At 47.0% G+C, this 20557-nt stretch overlaps 1 protein-coding gene across 6 annotated transcripts; it reads left to right on the top strand.

Annotated features, from left to right (window-relative positions):
• Positions 1-1665: 1665 nt before the first annotated feature.
• pde7a (phosphodiesterase 7A) lies at positions 1666-20137 on the top strand. Of its 6 annotated transcripts, none has more exons than XM_028966836.1 (14): positions 1666-2759; positions 12435-12495; positions 14921-14953; positions 15442-15528; positions 16158-16309; positions 16430-16493; positions 17099-17194; positions 17412-17512; positions 17602-17733; positions 17820-17911; positions 17996-18140; positions 18275-18371; positions 18829-18909; positions 19412-20137. In XM_028966836.1, exons 1-14 carry the CDS (start codon positions 2622-2624, stop codon positions 19606-19608), a joined length of 1476 nt encoding a protein of 491 aa, XP_028822669.1. In that variant the 5' UTR covers positions 1666-2621; the 3' UTR covers positions 19609-20137. The 6 variants fall into 6 exon arrangements, with proteins under 6 accessions (XP_028822669.1, XP_028822666.1, XP_028822672.1 ...); XM_028966833.1 differs by having other exon boundaries at positions 15439-15528; XM_028966840.1 differs by lacking the exon at positions 1666-2759 and adding an exon at positions 9112-9370 and having other exon boundaries at positions 15439-15528.
• The last annotated feature ends 420 nt before the right edge of the window (positions 20138-20557 follow it).

The raw sequence follows: 20557 nt of genomic DNA, 5'->3' as shown, positions 1-20557 counted from the left end.
TTTTATGGCGGGGAGAAAAAGCAACGTGTCGCCCAACCACGAGGCCCACTTCCATTTACAAGACAATAACACTGCATTTTACGATCGCTTTCATTCGACACACTTATTACACTTTGCGACATTTTCACGAGGCTTTACACAGTTCCTTCTGAAATGATACCAAGTCAACACAGTTGTTTTTATGACATGATCCATGCCGAATGCACAGAGCTGAGAAAATGAACATCTGCCTGCCATTTGTTTGTGTCTACATGTGGAGGTGTCGTTCATTTGGTCTCTGGGGACAAAGTGCCAGTGGATGTTTTCAATTTCCTGGTGAATTAGCAGGTCCGCCTTGCTTTCTGGCGCTCCTCGTCTCCAGTCCCAGAGGGGGGGACCTGCTGCCAGGGGAGCAGAGTTGGATGCAAACACATTTCATTATGCAAGAATAGTGCTGTCACAACAAGTTAATGGCTTAAATACGCATTACTGAAATTAATTAATAATACGAAAGGGTGAGCCGGTGGGTTGTGCAAGTGCCAATGTGATTCCAGCCTAATTCTGACTTTTTACGAGGAGACACGTGCTCTTGCCTCTGAATATGGCTGCTAGGTAATATAATACAGCATTCAGTCATGACTACATGGCACAACGTTTACCGCTTTTTCGGGTGTCAGGTTCTGAACAATGGAGAAATCAAACAGGTCCCAGTCCTGCCAGGCTTTTAATGAGTTGATGCCATCGGTGAGGGTTAAGAATTCCGGGTGTGCGAGTGACTTGAACCAGAAGACCCAGGTTCAAACCCCATTTACTACCGTCGTGTCCCTGAGCAAGACACTTAACCCTGAGTGTCTCCAGGAGGGGGGGGGCTGTCCCTGTTACTACTGATTGGAAGTCACTCTGATAAATGCAGTAAATGTAAGTGTTCCCTGATCATGCCTTTCTTCTTGCCTTCAGCCTCACTGTTGCCATGGCACACTACTCCTTTGTCCCCAGACCCTCCTCCGTGGACATGTGTACAGTTAAAACATTAGAAAATGTTACAGCGTACCACAGCAGGGTAGTCAGGTTACGATGTCATGCAATACATAGAAGGATGTTTGAAATTCAATAAGCTCAGCGGATAAATAAAGTATTTGGGTGGATGTTCTCTTCTCACTGCAGAGGGAAATGTGCTTTTTCCTCGAAAGGCCCAGCCACCAATCACTGTAATTAGCATAAAGTGAATGTACAACTGCAGTAATGACTAAATTATAATTTGAGAAGAGCACTTATTTTAACACAAATGTGCACACGCATGTACAGCATTTGCTAAATAACGATGAAAAAAAGATCTGAGCCGCTCTTTACTGAGCCTCGGTGCTAATGTACCACTGGATGAGTCATGCAAGAAAGGTAATCACTGGAAATGATGTCGCCGGTCTGCAGGGCGAACCCCGCAGCGGTGGAATACCCTCCGTCGAGGTTCCTCGCAGTCGGCGAAAGGCTGCAAAAAAAAAAAAAAAAAAAAAAAAAAAACACACACACTCCCGGAATCGCCCCCGGACGCGCCGTCCAATGAGGCGGCGCGTTTCAAAGCGCCACGCCTCGCCCCTCCAACCAGAGAGCGGCTACCATCGCGCGCCTCGCCGCCATTGGCCCAGAGGCGAGCGGCCGTCGTGCGTGTGCGCTTGCCGTACAGCGGCCCCATTTCTGGCAGGTGGTGCGTGTTCGGAAACAGCTTGCGATGTTTAGGAAGGCGGCTCGGTAGCCGTGCGTGGATGTCGTAATAACGCTTTCCAGTTAAACGGTCGGTGTTATTATTGTTAATATATATATATATATATTTTTTTAAATGATAATTTTCACAGAGCCATTCGGCGGGATGTGCCAACACGTGAAGCGCGCCGGTGCCGGACGCGGTTCGTGCTCCCCACGCCGCTTCGCGCGGCGCGCACCGTGCCCGGAGTGGTGAACTGCGGCGGCCGCCGCCCGCGGCGAGGCAGGGGAAGAAGGCGGCGGGGGGGTCGGGGAGCGAATAAATGCCGGCGGTCCCTCTGCAAGCGCCGCAGACGCCGAACGAGAGACGAGCCGAGCCGAGCCGACGGCAGGCGGGCAGGGGCTTCCGCAGGGTCGGGGCTCCCCGTTTTATTCCTCCCGATTCAGGGTTTTTATTTTTATTTTTTTTCACCACGAAACACCACTGGTCGTGAGTTCTTAAAAAAAATAATAAGAGGAAAGAAGAAAAAAAAATGAGGAAGCGTTTTTTAAGAGACACGGAGAAGATAGAGGCCTCGGCATCCGCAGGCCCCGACCTCGGGGGGAGGAGAGCGGGGAGCGGGGTCCACGGAGCCTGATGAGTGGGAATCGCGTGGAAATGGAGCAGGGGGGACACGCGGACGGACGCGCGAAGACGACGCATCGGAAGCGTGTGAAGTGCACCCGAACAAAATGAAGTGCTTTGTGCCGTGAAGGTCGCGAATAAACCGACGGAACAAGACTGATTCTCAATTCTTTTATTTTTTTTATTTTATTATTATTATTATATATATATATTTTTTTATAAATATTGAGTTTTGTTCTTTGGAGACGACGCCGCTGTTTCATGCAGCCCCATCGCCGCGCTTGCTTTTCGTCTTTTTGCGTTTTGTCGACGCGGTTCGATGGAAGTATGTTACCAGCTGCCGGTGCTGCCTCTCGACAGGCCGGTTCCCAAGCACGTCCTCAGCCGGAGGGGAGCCATCAGCTTCAGCTCCAGCTCCTCCCTGTTCGGAGCCCCCGACCCGAGGCAGCTGTCGCAGGTAAAGATGCCATCTTGCCATCCTCCCCTGTGTCACCTCCCTCCTTTCTTCCTTTCTTTCTTTGCGCACCGACGATCAACAGGTCTCGATTGTCCAATGGGAACGCTGGAGGACTTTGGGGGGGGGGGGGGGGGGGTGATGGTTTGATGTGGGGTGGTGGTAGCCTTCCGCCTGTGAACCAGGAGACCCGGGTTCAGACCCCACTTACCACCCACTGGTGTCCCTGAGTGTCTCCGGGGGACGGGACAGGACTGTCCAGTCGCTCTGGATTCAGGGCGCCTGGTAAATGCCGTAAATGCGCCCCTCGCGCTTGAAACGGCAACCCTGTAACCCTGGAGGCGCAATAAAGCGTTATTTAGTGTTTATTTTTTGGAGTACCGCATTGCAAAATCCGGCCTGGGCTTTTACTTTCACTTCGGCGCCCCGCTAACGGCATTATGTGGCGTTTAATTGGCTTTGCGGCTCCTGTGGCCGCCGCGAAGTAATCCGCTCTGAGCGAAGGGGCCCGGTCTGCCATGTGACCTGGATGGACGCGGCGTGGGGATCAATCCCCCCCGTTTCACCGGCAGTCCTGCAAAGAGCTTCTTTTCAAGCGAAAGTGACGCGGTGGGACGTGTCCTCTGCTTTTAACCACCGCCCCTGGCGAGCAGTGGGCACCGTGCAGTGTGTGGGGACTTTACTTTGCTCAGTGGCACCGCGGCGGATCGGGATTCGAACCGGCAACCTTCCGTAACCGCCAGGCCGCCGTGCGCGTCGTGAGATCGGTCCCTGTGTCTGTCCACTGACGCGGGTGTGCGCATGTTCTGGTTTTGTGCTTTGATGGGGGGGGGTGCCCCCCAAAAGGCCTTTTGTCAAACTCTGCTTGACTGACATTTACAGCATTTATCAGACGCCCTTATCCAGAGCGACTTACAAATCAATAGTTACAGGGACAGTCCCCCCCTGGAGCAACTTAGGGTTAAGTGTCTTGCTCAGGGACACAATGGTAGTAAGTGGGGTTTGAACCCGGGTCTTCTGGTTCATAGGCGAGTGTGTTACCCACTAGGCTACTACCACTGAGCGGCCCGACTGCGTCCACGTCCCCCCCCACGTCCCCGCCACAAGCACAATGACTGATGTGGTGTGTGGCGCGGCTTGCACTCTACATGGAATTCCCTCCAAGGCGTCCCGCTTCTCTTTTAAAGGCCATTTCACCTGCGTCTGGAATGTGGGGTGGACTTGAGCGTCCCCTGTCCCGTCCGGCCCAGCTCACCCAGGCGCCCCTTTGTGCTCCTTCCAAATGGAAATGACGCACGCGCTGGAATTCTGCGGCGGCGAATTCCCTGAACCCCGAACGGCGCGATCTGGCGTCGCTTCTTCCCGCTGTGAGCGCGTGAGCGGCGTTTCGGTTCATATTCACGCCATCTTTCATGCACTACAGCCCGTCGTGGTGCATTGTGGGGCGACGCTTCACCACGCAGGCTTTGTTCCGTTTCGGCTTTTGTCCGGTGGCCGCGTGGAGGCCGAGAGAGAGGGGTTCGAGGGGTTCGAGGCGCCGTGTACGAAGCTCCCGGGGCCTTTTGTGAGCACCGCGTTGAAACGTTTAAAAGTGTTTTTCCTCCCCTTCTCTCGCCGGCGCGGCAGTGTTGGCGTACGCGGCCTGTGTTCCTCTTTTAAAGTCGTTCTTTTGTTCCAGTGGATGGAACTCAAACGCCAACGTTTCTTTCACGGTAGACACCGCCGGGACCAGAGTCGGCACGAGCTGCCGTGCCGCTTTGCTGCCCGCTTCGTGCGCCCCGCCGCGTGACGCGCGGCAGAGTTGCAAAAACGGCTTCAAGGCTTGTTGACGCATTCGTTCTTGATCAGCTCTTCATTTATTGTCCCAACCGAGTTGACTGCGGTGGACGCGTTGTCTCACTTTAGTGAGGTGTAGAAAACCAGGACCAAAAAATAAATAAATCTAAAACAAGATGAATGGCACCACTATCGGTTTTTACGCCGTTTTTACGCAGTTTTTTTTTTTTTCTGAATCTGAATTCTAAAAAAAAAAAAAAAAAAAAAAAGTGAAGTGATTGTCACATGTGACACAGAGCAGCACAGCACACGGTGCACACAGTGAAATTTGCCCTCTGCATTTAACCCATCACCCTGAGTGAGCAGTGGGCAGCCATGACAGGCGCCCGTGGAGCAGTGTGTGGGGACGGTGCTTTGCTCAGTGGCTTCTCAGTGGTACCTTGGCGGATCGGGATTCGAACCGGCAACCTTCTGATTACGGGGCCGCTTCCTTAACCGCTAGGCCACCACTGCCCCAGAAATTCGGTTGTAAGCTAAATCTAGCCAGGTCAGATATCGCTTTTCTCTCCTTTATAAAATTCACTTATAACTTCATTATTATTTATTTTTTTTTTTTTTTAAATAGAGGCGGCAGTGGTGGCCTAGCGGTTAAGGAAGCGGCCCCATAATAAAGTAGGTTGCCGGTTCGAATCCCGACCTGCCAAGGTGCCACTGAGCAAAGCACCGTCCCCACACGCTGCTCCCCGGGCGCCTGTCATGGCCGCCCACTGCTCACTCAGGGTGATTGGTTAAATGCAGAGGACAGCACCGTGTGCTGTGCTGCTGTGTATCACAGAGTGACAATCACCTCACTTTTACAATTTTGTTCTACTTTGTTTCCCCATTTATTATGTTTTATTGATATTTGTAACTGTTACTAAAGGTTACTTGAGCTACGCACGGTCACAGCAGAGTGCTTTTCCTTGCATGTTGAATGTTTCCACGCAGTTCCATGCAATCTTGAACGTTTAAGTAGCGTTTTGTTGTTCTAAAACCAGCAATGCAATGGAGCATTTCCCTAAGAACATCTTCTGATCGATGGCTGTGCATCGTACTTGCTGTGCAAAGCTGTGCATCGTACTTAATTGCCTGAGGGTGAAAGGTCACGTGGCAGTCCACCCCGCCTGGTCCTCCTGCCTTCAGCGCCGTGGGCCGTGGCGCAGGTCCAGCGTGCGGTTTTGTGCCATTTGCTGACGGCACGGACGAGGTTGTGTTACCCGAGGTGTTGCGCGCGCACGTGATCCAGGAACGCGCTATCAGGTGCCTCCTCCGCCATGGGCCCGTCAGGCCAAGCACAACGAATGTCGAAATCTGAACGTGAAAATGAAGGGATTGTCACATGTGATGCACAGCACACGGTGCACACAGTGAAATGTGTCCTCTGCATTTAACCCATCACCCTGAGTGAGCAGTGGGCGGCCATGACAGGCGCCCGGGGAGCAGTGTGTGGGGACGGTGCTTTGCTCAGTGGCACCTTGGCGGGTCGGGATTCGAACCGGCAACCTCCTGATTACGGGGCCGCTTCCTTAGCCACCGCTGCCCCTGGGCGTTGGGTCGTTGGGGGAACTGGAGAGGAGGGCGGCTGACCCGTGGCCGTGATGCTGTAGGAATTTGTTTGTCCCAACGCGGACGATAAGGTCCTTCGTGCAGCTGCTGCCGGACGGACGTCGTTCCAGGATGTGGTAAGAAGGAGCTTTTCAGAAGTTTGCGTTTCGCAACTCGGCCCTCTGTAACCCGTGCGAGGCGGCGTGCTTCTCACAAATGATCCTTACCGACAGTCCGACGCCAGAACGCAGGCGATTTGATCCGAACACGATCGCGTCTTTTTATTATCGCCGTATCTTATCTTTACACCGCGTTTTCCCGCTGACCCACGGGATCGTGTACAAGATGAAGGAGCGCTTGCTCTCCTCGCTACTCATCCTCAGACAGGGGTGTCGGTCCTTTCTCGGCCAATTTCGCACACCTTTACACGTTCAGTGTAAAACAACAACAACAACAACAAAAACCCCGTTAGTTCAACGCTTCTTTTGATCATAAACGGTTAGCGGTTTTGCTTGCGGCCTACATCGCAGTATTTTTCAAGGCTGCCTCTGTGCCGTAATGGGAGCAGGAATGCGCGGCGTCTCGCGTACGAAATGCCCCGGCGTGCAGGTGGGCTGGTTTTGGGGGCGACCTGCTCTCTCTCTCTCTCTCTCTCTCGCTCGCTCGCCCCGGAGTGGCCCACGGCAGTGAAATGGCCGTTTATTGGCCCGCGCCCGCAGGAATGCGCGGCGGAGCAATAGGCCACCGCGCTTGGCGGCGTGGTGTTATAACTCATGAGGAAGCTCTGAATTTACGAGGCGGGGCTGAGCGGTGTTCCTTTTAATCTCTCTGGTGTTTAGGGACACGGCCTTGGCCAGGAGTTAATGGCGGTCTGTCTTGCCTCTGTTCCCGTTCCCTGAGCCTTGGTTGCTTGGTTGGTTGTGTGTGGTTTGTGTTTGTTTTTTTTTGTTTTTTTTTTTTGTAAATTATCGTCATGTCAACATCTTGCTCCACGTAAAAAAATCTATGCGACTTATCAGTGACGTACACGCTTGCTTTGAAATTTAAGTACTCGATGGACTTAAAGGACTAAAAACATTGATAGGAAGGTAAGCGTGAACCTAGAATTGTTTTTAAATCGTTTCATTTTCATAAGAATCGCATTCCAATCTAAATCAAAATAACGCTGAAGTCATCTGCAGGCTATGATTTTTACAATATTTTAAGATTATTACAAATTCTGCGGTGCCGCTATGCTGAAGTTGGATAAGACCGATATGTAGGCTGGACAATGAAACCTATTAAGTTGCAGGCTGCTGTACAAGTTTGTATAGTATCATAAAAAAGTGAAAAGGTGAAAGTGACGTGATTGTAAAACACTGCAGCACAGCACACGGTGACACAGCGAAATGTGTCCTCTGCTTTTAACCATCACCCTCGGCGAGCAGGGCTTCAGCCGCTTCCTCAACCGCTAGGCCACCACTCCCCCATAAAATATCAGCATGTGTATGCAGAACAAGAAAAATCAAGTTCTGTCAATCGTTCTGCAGTAAAATGTCAAAGAAGAGGTGGCGGAACGCCCGCCACGTGTCGGAATTCTGTTGATTAATCTCTATGCTTGTGTGCTTTGGTTTGGGCGTCATTGTGAAGGAGTTTGCTGTCTTGCTGTATGTTCAGGCCACTTCAAGAACCTGAAACACTGAACGTGGTTTCTTAGTCTACATTCACACCAGAAGCGGAGACCCAGGTTCAAACCCCACTTACTACCACTGTGTCCCTGAGCAAGACACTTAACCCTGAGTGTCTCCAGGGGCGGACTGTCCCTGTAACTACTGATTGGAAGTCGCTCTGTATGAGTGCGTCTGATAAGTGCTGTAAATGTAAAGTCACTAGTTTCCTACAATAGTCTCATGGTGTCACATGTGGAGTTACTCTGGTCATCTTTATGGTAATTAGCAGCAATAACAGGGGGAATGTTAATGCTTTTGTCCCTTTTTCCTGAGAAACATAAACATGGTGCTTTCATTACGTCTTGCGTCTCCGCGTCTCATGGTTTTGAGCAGCTGTACTGGTCCCCTGGTCGCCGGGTCACTGATGGCCGCCAGGCATCTGGGGCCGGGTTATCGGATTTCGTCCTTGGAGAGATGCAAGTCCTTGAATGCTTCTTGATTGATGAAATGGCTTTAATGGAAACATTGAGCAGGCCGTGGATCCTGTGTTGACTGTAAAGGCTTTCTGGCTGCCTGGTGCTGGGGTTTCAGCCTCTGGGGGTCTTCGGTCCTGCGCTCCATCACCACGCTTCCTGTGTTTAGCTCTCGAAATCTTCATCCGCGTGCCTCGTCTTTCAGGACGAATGGATTTAAACCACATGTTCGGTGCCAAAGCCTCCACCCCCCTCCCCGAGGGTGTAAAGGCCCAACTACAGCATCTGCTGTATGCATGTAGCCGAGGCCTACGTGATCGATTCCATGAGTTGCTGCCACGGTTCCGCGCTGTGCCACTATGGTGGTGTGGAACCTCGGGGCCTCGTATAGAACTCTTCCTCTCCTGCACGACACGGAACAATTTTTGGCGTCACTCCTTAATAAACTCTGATGTCATTTGCTTAAGGGACTGGGATGATGGGGGGTGGGGGGGTTCATTTAGTTGGCGGGTGAGTGTGTGTCACGGACCTGCCTGTTTTCATGGCCTCCACCGTGTGAGTGACGTGACGAGCTCAGAAACACGCACCACCGTGGCTGCAGGTCCTCAGTCATTACGGAGCCGTGCGGAACCTGCCGGCTCTCGTGTTGTAAATAAAGTGCCTGGTCTGCGTTCAGACTCCGCTGATAAGAAGGAGGCTCTCGTCCGTCCCCCCCATGCGAGTCAGTACCGCCACAGGGCCGGTGGGCCGTCGCTAGGCGGCTCCCATGGCGGGGGGCCTTTGGAAGGGGGCGGGGTTGAGTGGATTGTCGTTTATGCAGGATGTGGGCAGCCCTGTGTGTGTGTGTGTGTGTGTGTGTGTAGATGATAGAGAGCATGGCGCCTGTCCCATGATTGTGCGGTCAGGTGACAGCAGCGTGGCTGAGACAGCTGCACTAAGCTCGGCGTGCTGCGCTCTGTCTGGGCCTTGAGCCGGGCAGCGGCGCTTTATCTGAGGCCGAACGCAACAACAAATACAATCAACCCCGACACGTCCAAGGATAGACTATGTCCCACAGTGTTCCGGAGGTCCAATGGGAATTGCTCTGCTTTGGTCTTTAGTTGCGATCGCCATCAAATGGATGTACTCGAAGGTAGGTTATGTGTGGGAATTTGGAGAAGCATCTCAGTGTGTGTAATCAGTGCTTTGTGTGTGTGTGTGTGTGTGTGTGTGTGTGTTATTTGGCCACAATAATCGCATTAAAATCAAATAATTTTTAGGTCTCGCTATAGATCACTGAAGATCTTAATTAAGCAATAATTTAAATTAACTATCTCATTATTATTATTAATATTATTATTATTTGATGTTAGACTGGAGATTTTTTAGCACAGACCACATCTGCATTCTGAGACAGTTACATGAGAGATTGACAACCCTTCGACCCATGAAAACCATTTTCTCTTAAACTGCTCATACATTTACATTTAAGGCATTTGGCAAGACGCCCTGATCCAGAGCGACTTACAACGTGCCTTCAAGTTACCATCGATGAAGTGAACATTTCTGGTTCATTAGGACCCCCAACAATGAATACAATCTTTTTATTCTGTAAATTAGTAAGGGTTTAGGGCAGTAGGTCAAGTTGGGCTGATACGTCAAGGAAATAAAGATTCTTTCAGACCAAACACAGCGTGCGCTTTACTTTGACCGGAAACCCTTTGTTTTCTATGGCTTGTGCAGCGCTGCCCCTATAAAATTATGCAGCTATTGCATCCGCATCTGTTTACGTTCCGTAAATTCTTGAGTACCTGCACAAAAACCGCCGCAATGAATGCAGAGTGGTCAGTGTGTGTGTGTGTGTGTGTGTGTGTGTGTGTGTGTTCCCAGTACAGAATGAGAACCACGGTTTTTATTGGTTTCAATTGGAGCGCAGTACTGGACTGTGTCATCCCACCCTGCTCCTGGCAGTGCCATGGCTCATGCCGGTGCCAGTGCCAGACTTTAGCTGAGCCCATATGTGCACGTTGGGGTGCGTCGTTCGTGGCCCCCGGTAGAAATTACTCATGCGCTAAACGGCAACGATGTGTGTAAACAGTGCGGCTGTCGGTACTGTAATATCGGCATGCCAGTTTCTCGGTGCGGCACAGAGTGTCGGTAGCTGAGAGAGAGGGATGGCGCGAAATGCCACGGGTTACTGCAGGGCGCCCCACCAATGTGTAGGTATGGGACATCTGTCGTGCTAACCACTGCCAACCAGTAGGTTTTAAAAAAATAAATAAATAAAAATTGTGTATTCGTGAATTCGTATATTTTTCGGTTGTGAATCAAATGAGTTTGGTTTGTTTTTAATTATGCTGCTGCTTTACTTCGCTCTGTGGCTTTTCCGCTATTGTTTTTATTTGAGAAAAGCCAAGGGGGGAGTGAAGGGGAGAGAGATGGATAATGGATTTAAAATAAATAAACAAATAAATAAATAAAAATCTCCTATGCAAATTGGATGAGTCCATTGATGTCATGATGCCATCTGTGGACAGCCAAGCATTTGAATGCAGTTGTGAAGATTTCTTGTGTGCGTGTGCAAGCAAGCAGACATGCACTCATGTCTTAAAGGAGAACATGTGTGTTCAGAAAGTATGGAAAGGAATGGAATATGTAGAGAGGCCAAATGTCAGCAACAATTGCTCTTAGTTCCAATGGAATACCACTTCAACAGTCAATGATGAAAACAGTCACAATAAAACTGGCCTTGACGCCAGTCAAGTATCTGATGCATCGGTTTGACTTAAGCCTGTCATGATACTGAAATTACAACCTTGAAATCGATACTAAGGATGGTACTCTATACTCTTTTCAATTCTACAGGGGGAGACACTTTAAAAAAACACTTTATAACAAACACATTATACTTTAAAATTATTTTTTAAATAAATAAAGAATATTTTTTATAATTTTAAAGATAAGTTAGAATATATTAGAATATATATTTACTACATAAGTGAATAAATAAATTGACGATGGTGCTAATAGCGCCAAGGTTGCGGGTTCGACCCCTGTACAATATTTCTTCACTTTTTACTTTACATACTTTGCTCATTTGCATATTTGCACACCTTTGCCCTCCTCTTTACATATAATTTATGTTTAAAAACATAAATTTGTAATATTTGTTTATATTTGCAAATTTGAAAGTTGCTCGGGGGGGACTGTCCCTGTAACTACTGATTGTAAGTCGCTCTGGATAAGGGCGTCCTAATAAATGCTGTAAATGTACTTATGATTATTTATGTCTTATAATTTCATTGGGAATCATTACCCACTAGTTTTGCATGCACACACAAAATGCAAGCAACATTGATCATTATCTGCATTATCGGGGACATCCCAGCTTTTGGAAAATAGGGGAGAGTTCAACACTGAGAAGACTAGACAAGACTCGGCTTGCCTCGCCTCTGCAATCCGTTCTGTGCAACACACGCACACTCACTCACTCACTCACTCACTCACTCAGATGAGTGTGAGTGTGTTGCGGCGGCGGTGTGTCGTGTAATTCTGTTCTCTCGTCAGTCAGCAAATGGCTTACTGGCACAGCCAGACGTATAGTGGAGCGTTCCGCACACAGGAACGTGGCATCGCTCGTCTGCAGAGCGCCACGCGCCCCACGTTTCCCACCAGAGCTTGTTGGGTGAGGTTGGGTGCGGAGGGGGTGCATGGGGTGTTATCGGGCCAGGCCACACGTGTGTCTTTCTCACATGGTTCAAAAAGGACCACCTGTTTGGTTGTGGGCCAGGGATTGGACAGTTGTTCCTAGAGATACCAATGGAAAACATTTCAAGTGACCTTAAGTAGCCACATGCCTTGCAGGTCTCGCTGTGTGCTTGAGTGCACTTGCTCCTTCCTGTTTCTGCAGTCGATATCTTTCCTTAATACAGTAGTTCCCAAACTTCTCGTCCAGGGACCACCTTTGGTGGAAAATATTTCAGGATATATTTTAAATGGACGTGCGGAGGCACCTTTGGTAGTGCTGTTAGCGTTTTACGTTTTTTTCCATTGAGTGCAGTGGCAATTCAGACCGGTCAGGGCCACACACCATCCTGAAACTTCCCTGTGAGATCACACTACGTCATGCCACCTTTACATTTTCTTCCCAGGTTTTAAATTTGCACGTTTAAGACCGAATGCGTCAGACTCACGTTTTCCTTCTTACTCCTCCACAGAGACGTGGAGCCATCTCCTACGACAGCTCCGACCAGACAGCCCTCTACATTCGCATGCTTGGTAAGAAACGTGTGTCTTTTGTCACGGCTAGATTTGATCCGTTTATTATTTTTAAACGACACGCAGGTCGAGCTTTATCATTTTCCACCACAAAAGCAGAAGATTTATTGAACGGCACATCATTACACAACTGATTGTGTAACTGAGACAGAATGAGATGCACACAGCCGGTCAGACAGTCCCCCTCCATTCATATTGAAGCATTTTAGCGAATTTTCATTAGCTGTGGTGAACACAGACGCGATTCTGTCATCTGGGCCAACCTTGAGCCTGAAAGAACGTCTCTGTGGAACTGAATGAAGGCCCTGAAGTAGCATGTCTGGAATCACACCACTCAGACAGACTTGTGTGGTAGGACACGGCAGTCTGTTGATGAAATTACGTGGTTGATATTTTTCTTGTCAGTTTACTTTGACATTTCTTAAAAAAAAAAAAAAAGACTTTCTCAGTAATTAAAGTACTTAAAGAACATACTTGTTTTCGTGCCAAGAATGTTTTTGCCATAGCAAACTCCCTAGGATGCAAGGATAGAAGTGTTCATAATCTCACATCATGGCCTACACCCAGTTTCTAGCACTAAATGTGAGTGTTTAACTGATTAGAATGACTGCATTAAAGTTTATATGAAGAACAACGGTCTTTCGCTGAGAGAATGCTCGAAATATTTGTGCACATTGCGCATCCTCAAGAACAACCCTGAAACCTCGAATCGTGGCACCTGTTAGCATTGGCAGAGACACAGTCGGTCTTGTCCCTCATGTCTTTTTTTGCTGTGCTTGGGCACTAGTGAATGGTGTGACACACTGATCTTTGTAATGAATGCAGGTGCTGGTAGTCCCTCCCTTTATCCTACCAAGCTGAGATGACTAGCCCATCCTCTTCCTATCCTCTTATGCACTCACACACACTCGATTAAAGCCCCCCTGCTGCAGGACATGTTTTTGCAGTGCTTTCTTTGACATGATGCATGGTTTTTAGTCCATTTTTTACTAATTTAAAAATCTGTTCTGCTGCACCGATGCAGAGAGCCCACTGCACTATATGTGACGTATAAATTCTAAAATGCCAGTTTACTGAAAATGCCATATTGAGAGATTAGTAACGGGTTATCTTTCTGCATATGCCATGTTCTGGACAACTGGGTCAATTCTCGCCTACAGGGCTGTAAATGGAACTGCACCCTCCTATATCAACACACTACTAGCTAGCTACACTCCTGCACACCCTCTCAGATCTGCAAACGAAATGAGACTGAAAATCCCCTCTTCAAGGGGTCTCCGATCTCAATCAACTCTGTTCTCCTTCGTTGTCCCTGACTGGTGGGACAACTTGCCCTCCTCCATTCGACTAGCCGAGACTACCACCACCTTTAAGAAGCAGTTGAAAACCCACTTATTCAAAAAGTATTTCAGACAAATCTAACACTTACACACGCACATGCACACACACACTCACACTCACAAAATTAATAAAAAAAATGTTTTTCTTCGTCTAGCACTTGTTCTTTTTCTGACAAGTTAGGCCTTATCAGGGCTCTTAGTTTTGTAAACTCAATATCTATAGAAATCGAACGAGAATTGCTGGTGTCTTTGGATTAAAGCGTCTGCAAAATAAAGTAATTCCTGCTTGCATAAAAGGCTATTGTAATTTGAGTGTTAAAATTCTCCAAAAGGTGCAAAGGTTAGCTATCAATTTCAACAGGGCTAATATTTTAGCCATTTTGGTGCAGATGCCAAAATACAGGTGCACGCAAACATTTTATTTGCATGTAAATAGAGGAGGTATATTATTATTATTAGGTCTCATAGTGACTGGGGTTTGGAGGTTTGCCTGAATATACTCCATCTTTCTGGTGCAATACTGCCACCTGTCTGATGGAGTATAAATTCCCTCCGTGGTCGATATTTTACACACAGCACCTTTAAAACTTTCTTTTTGTGAATGCGTGACTCTCCAAACGTATCATTGCTAATCGCTAATGCATGTTGCTAAAGCCAACGTTCACAGGACACAGTCGGCCAGCCTCACAATCAATAGAAGCGAAACATGTTTCTACGATGCTGTCTTTAGTAGATAGCGTTGGGGGTGGCAACGAGGGGGTAACTAACGGTAAAATCAGTCAATTTTCTTTCACGTAAAGCATTTAATAACCCTATATGGGTGGGGAGTGTTCAGGTCAAATTGTTAACGAAACGAGGTGAAGCCACGGGTAAAAACAAAAACGTGGCGCGTGCTTCCCCAATTCGGCTACTTCAGTCTGACTGCACGACCAATTGGCATAACTATTGTTTAAATTTTCCTTTCTTTTTGAAAGGGTGGTGGGATTTGTGTAATGTGTTGCATGTGTGGTGTCTGCTTTGACAATACATTTTTCAATGGTGGTGTTTTTATTTTATTGTAATTCACAGTTTTGATATTTTGATAGGGGCTTGTGTAATATTCAAACAGCTGTTTTCAAGTAAGTATAGGCTGGTGGGAGGGTGTCTTTTGTTGTCAACTTTGAATTCGATAAGTTATGCATATTACACCAATCTGTAGTGACTGATGTGAATGGAGGCTGCCATTTCTTTTGTAGAAGTCTATGAGACCTACCCATGAAATGAAAGCCCAACTGAATGACTATTAACAGATGTGACTGGAGAGCCTTGGCCAGAACCATTGAAGCCCCTCTGATTTCCTCTCCACCCTGCCCTATTCCGAAACACAAGCTTGTCTTTATTCCATGCCCTTCTTGCTCATGGCGGGCTAAATACTAATGTCTTCTCCTTCTGGCATGGCGGTGCATGCTCGTTTGTTTCCTCCCCATTCAGCTCTGTGTGTGCGTCCGCCGCATTGGCAGGCTAAACGCTCCTTTCGCCTGTTGTTGGGCCTCGGGGGGATGGTGGTCTGGGGCCGAGTGCTCTGCAACTATCTTGAGGACCTGTTGTTTATCGTGCCTTTTAGGAGATGTGAGAGTCAGAAGCCAGGCAGGCTTTGAACCTGAACGAAGAGGCTCACATCCGTACCTGAGCATTGATTTCCAGACTTTGCACTGTAAGTATGGAAATGCGTCCCTCTCCGTCCCTTCATTTCATAAATTCTCTTTTCTATTCTGTCTTATCTCTGTCTTACCCCCCTTACTCCTAATAGCAACAGATCACTCCTCAACCATTGTTACCCCTTACCAGCTAAGAACTCTCCTCACTCACCATGATCAGTCACGCCATGTCGGAGTATCCTGATCTTGTTTTCCTCCAGCAGCCCGTTGGCCCTATAAAACTGAACAGAAAGGGCCCCGCTCTTGTGCATGGAGGGGACGCCACGACGCTTTGACTGTTGTGCCCCGTCATCTGGGTTTAGAATGTGTCAGCGTTTTGGCTGGTGCCCGCTGGCAGTGCCACGCATGGGCTCTGGCAGTGAAAGAATGGACTGCTAATCAACACGTGGCTCTTCTTTGCTCTGCTTCGCACTAATTCACACATTGAATAATCAAAACGGCCAACCTTGCCCACTGGGTTGCCAGTGCTCTGCCCCATAGTGAGGGGTGAAAACGCAAGTATTTCACACATAGTAATCCTGGGAGCTGCTGCAGCTTTTGGGTGTGTGTGTGTGTGTGTGTGTGTGTGTGTTTGAGAGAGAGAGAAAATAAGCTCTGTTCTCCATCCTCTTATATCTGCCCTCAGCCAGGGCGGAGTATTCAGGGGCTGCAACCGGTCGGAAGATCCGCAGACTATTCAGCTTCCAGCGGCACCTGCACTCCATACGCCTGCCCCAAGGTACCTCCTATTCCACCCCCCTCCACATCCTGGATGAAGACTACACTGGTCAAGCCAAGGTCTGACCCTCAATGCTTTATTTAAAAGCAATAAAGCAATGCTAATAATGCCTTTCTAAACTGCTAAATTGCTTAGTTACTGCTGTATTCCTGGTCTTATATTTGTCCCTTTTCCTGCAGTGTATGCTGGAAAAGGTTGGGAGCTGGAATTTTGACATTTTCCTCTTCGACCGATTGACAAATGGTACAAATAGTAAAGTTTTTCTGGAAAAAAAGAGTGACGTCAGCTTGTCATTTGACCTGTGTTGTGGCAGACACTGCCCTCTGCTGGACCTCAATAGCAACTGCTAGAACGCAATCTGTTGCTCTAGATCAGTGGTTCTCAACCGGTGGGGCGCGAGTACGCTACGCTAATTTGTGATCTTTGTTTGGATATTCATTGGAACTATTTTTGCTGCTAAAATAAACAAAATAGTCATTAATTATGGGGGGGGGGGTGGTAATAGAAGGTTGAGAACCCCTGCTCTAGATCAGATAGGTCCATATCAACCTATAAAAAAGCAGAGTCAGTGTAATGAAATAACAGCAAATGTTTCATAATATTGCTTCAGTTATTCATAATATTTTTAACAATGTTTTTTATTTATATTTCAGATCAAATGTTATGCAAATAGGTACTATAGCCATAATGTGTCCAGCCTTGATTCCAATAACAATTTACGAGTGCTTTATATTCTTATTTCTTGAATGGATGTGAAGGTATATGAATTAACCTTCATCAGAGTATTTCTGTTTGATGTTTCTGCGTTTTGGAAGGCATGCTATAATGTTTTTCTTCTTTATTTGCAGGAAACAGTCTTGTCACACTGACATTTCACCTATTAAATCGGTTTGGTTTAATAGAGCTCTTCCAGTTAGATATGGTTAAACTGCGGCGGTTTTTAGGTAATACGTTTATTCTGCATGTTAGAAGACATTTTACTCTTAATTTGTAATAGAATAATTTAACTGAACATTACTTCATCTGAGCATACACTGAACAGCTACATCTTATGGGTTTTTTCCCTTTGAAATATCATTATTTCTGGTGCAGTTTTTGTTTAGTTTATGCACATTATGTGGTTGCTCACTGTTGACTAGTGATTCTGTGTGGCACTTTCAGTGTTGGTCCAAGATGACTACCACAGTCAGAATCCTTATCACAATGCAGTTCATGCTGCTGACGTCACCCAGGCAATGTACTGTTACCTGAAAGAGCCCAAGGTAATGCGCAGAACTCGCTCAGATCCCGTCTCAAGGATTTTATATGCGTCTGTAGACTCTGTGAGACTCTGGTGTTCACTTCCTTACAGCTTTCCAGATCGCTCACATCTTGTGACATCCTGCTGGGTCTGCTGGCAGCCGCCACACATGACCTGGACCATCCTGGCGTCAATCAACCTTTTCTAATCAAAACCGACCATTACCTTGCAGCTTTGTACAGGGTAAGTGTGAGGCGTTTACTATTTTTTTAATTTATTATAAGTTATTTTGACTGCAAGCCTGCCTTTATTTGTGTGTGTGGGGGTAGAATTCCTCAGTCTTGGAGAACCATCACTGGAGGTCTGCTGTGGGTCTGCTGCGGGAGACTGAGCTGTTCTTCCACTTGCCTGCTGATGATTGGTCTGTCTCATTCTCATTTGTTCCCCATGTGCATTAACACACCCAGAACCATGCTTTAAGTCTTGTTTTTTCTTTTGTTCTCAGGCTGAATATGGAGAGGCAGCTGGGCTCCTTGATTCTGGCCACAGATATTAGCAGACAGAATGAGTATTTGTCCAAATTCAGGACTCACCTGGATCAGGAAGACCTGTGTTTAGGCAGTGCAGGCGACCGCCACTTTGTCCTTCAGGTCAGTGGAGCAAACGGAATTATGCGCCAACAAAGTATGCATTAGTCTAAGTTCATGAAGAAGTAGAAGTGACGAGTGAACAGGTGAAGATAGACTAATGGGTGTGTTTGTCCCATCTGTGTGTTGCTGGGCAGATGGCTCTGAAGTGTGCCGACATCTGCAACCCTTGTCGGCCGTGGGAGCTGAGCAAACAGTGGAGTGAGAAAGTCACTGAGGAGTTCTTCCACCAAGGTATGGGGATTGTGCTTAGCCCTTTCACTTCAGTGTATAAAGATTTATTTTCTGTTTTTATACACCAATCAGCTCCAACTGCCATTTTTTCCCAATTGAATCAGCTGTCTAGCAATCACAACTTGGTTATTGTCAAAATCACTAAAATAGGAATCTTATTCAGCAGCTATACACAATTTACCCCCATTCATCAGTGGTCAGTTTCTGACCAAAGCATCACCTGCTGGCTGTAGATATGACTTCAGCCATGGGGCCACTATCAACACTATCAAATGATGCTACTGAGCAGAGCATCGTCACCACACACTGCTCCCCGGGCGCCTTTCATGGCTGCACGCTGCTCACCAAGGATGATTGGTTAAAAGCAGAGGACACATTTTGTGTGCTGTGCTGTGTTTCACAATGACACTTTTTTTCACGTTCATGTGATGTTTGGATTTTACTTTTCTTTGAACAGGTGAAATTGAAAAGCAGCACAAACTTGAAGTGAGCCCACTGTGTGACAACCAGGCAAACACAATCGGCAATATTCAGATTGGTAAGAGTGACAAAAGTCACACATGACATGTGTTTGTGTTGATGACCTATTGCAGGTCAGGGGTCTCCCAGTCAGGTTGTTTTGTATTCCACGTACACTTTTGAATTACTAACAGTGACCACCAAAATTCCGTCATTATGACCGGCTTAAAAAACCATGTCTATTTAAATAGTTTACACAGGAGGCAGTTTTATTCCTAATATGATTCCTAATAGGGTGGTAGTAATATTATTCCTAATAGGGTGGTCGTAGCCTAGTGGTTAACACACTTGCCTATGAACCAGAAGACCCAGGTTCAAATCCCATGTACTACCATTGTGTCCCTGAGCAAGACACTTAACCCTGAGTGTCTCCAGGGGGACTGTCCCTGTCACTACTGATTGTAAGTCTCTCTGGATAAGTGCGTCTGATAAATGCTGTAAATGTAAATATGAATATTATTTATTTAAAATCCACTAATTAATCAAGTCACCGGGCACTCTTTTGTGTTTGTGTGCTTCAGGGTTCATGACGTACGTAGTGGAGCCTTTGTTCGCAGAATGGGCCCGATTCTCCGACACACGCTTATCCCAAACCATGCTGGGCCACCTGGGCCTGAACAAGGCCAGCTGGAGCGGACTGCAGACGGGCAGCATGGACGAGTCTGATCTGGAAGAACCTGCCTCGAGAACCTCACCTCAGGGAAGCCAAGAGTCCTGACCCCACCCTCTGCCTCCCCTCAGCTGCATTCTGGGGAGAGGCTGCACATTTTTCTCATACTTTTAGTTGCTTGCCCTGCCCCCCTTCTCACCTAAACCACTGATTTGATTTATTTTAGATTTTACCTTTTTTTTTTTTTTTTTTTACCCCCATTTGTTTTTCTTGACAGAGCAATACCTCATTTGCATACTGCTGTAATTACCCCCCCCCCCTTTTTTTTTTATTTTTATTTTTTTTTATTATTAAACTTATTTATTTATCTTTTTCCTTTTGGGCATCACTAATTGGACCACTTTCTTATTTTGATGAATGACTACAATGGAAAACTGAATAGGAAGGATGCCCATTTCAGGGTTAAAGTGCCATTTTTCTTTTCCTCCAATCTAACCCTAACAATTCAGAAGATACTTTTTAACACTGATTTTGAGACAGACTGTGTGTGTTTGTGTATGCACGCGTGTTCATACATTTGCAACAAATTCTTCCTCCAACTGTTAAAAAAAAAAAAAAAAAAAAAAAAAAAGAATAATGTGAAGAAGCCCAGTCCTTTTGCTGCCTCTTTGAAGACTGTTTACAATTGTCTTAGTTGTCTGTCGTTGTTCTGTTGGTTCTGTGATTTGCCTTCGGAGGGCTTGTTCAACATTTCAGCTGTGAACTCTTCTTTTACCAGCAGTCAGGTGTTTCTTTTTCCTGTGAAACCTACGCCAGATAGCTTCACCATAATGACGTGCATACACCACCAATCTCAAATTGACACACCAACTCATTTTCTCTTTTTATGTTAACTTTTTACATTTTTAAATAGCGCCTCATCAACTATTGTTTTTGAAATACTACAAAAGTGCATACAAAGCAGAATATTTTAGGATCTCCTTGGTTAGACAATGTTCATGTTTTCATAGAGTGGGTGTGTCCAGGCGTTTGATTTTGGTAGTGTACATGAATGGGA

The sequence above is a fragment of the Denticeps clupeoides genome, chromosome 2 (assembly GCF_900700375.1).
Source record: "Denticeps clupeoides chromosome 2, fDenClu1.1, whole genome shotgun sequence".
Classification (NCBI taxonomy): Eukaryota; Metazoa; Chordata; class Actinopteri; order Clupeiformes; family Denticipitidae; genus Denticeps; species Denticeps clupeoides.
The sequence above is the reverse complement of the archived record's forward strand: the minus strand, read 5'-3'. Positions and strand labels throughout refer to the sequence as shown.

Excerpts from the sequence above, each read along its gene's own strand:
- pde7a (XM_028966833.1), top strand. The coding sequence starts at position 2,622 with ATGGAAGTATGTTACCAGCTGCCGGTGCTGCCTCTCGACAGGCCGGTT. Across the intron at positions 16,494-17,098 it reads CTTCGACCGATTGACAAATG|GAAACAGTCTTGTCACACTG; the intron begins GTACAAATAGTA and ends CTTTATTTGCAG. Across the intron at positions 18,910-19,411 it reads AATCGGCAATATTCAGATTG|GGTTCATGACGTACGTAGTG; the intron begins GTAAGAGTGACA and ends TGTGTGCTTCAG.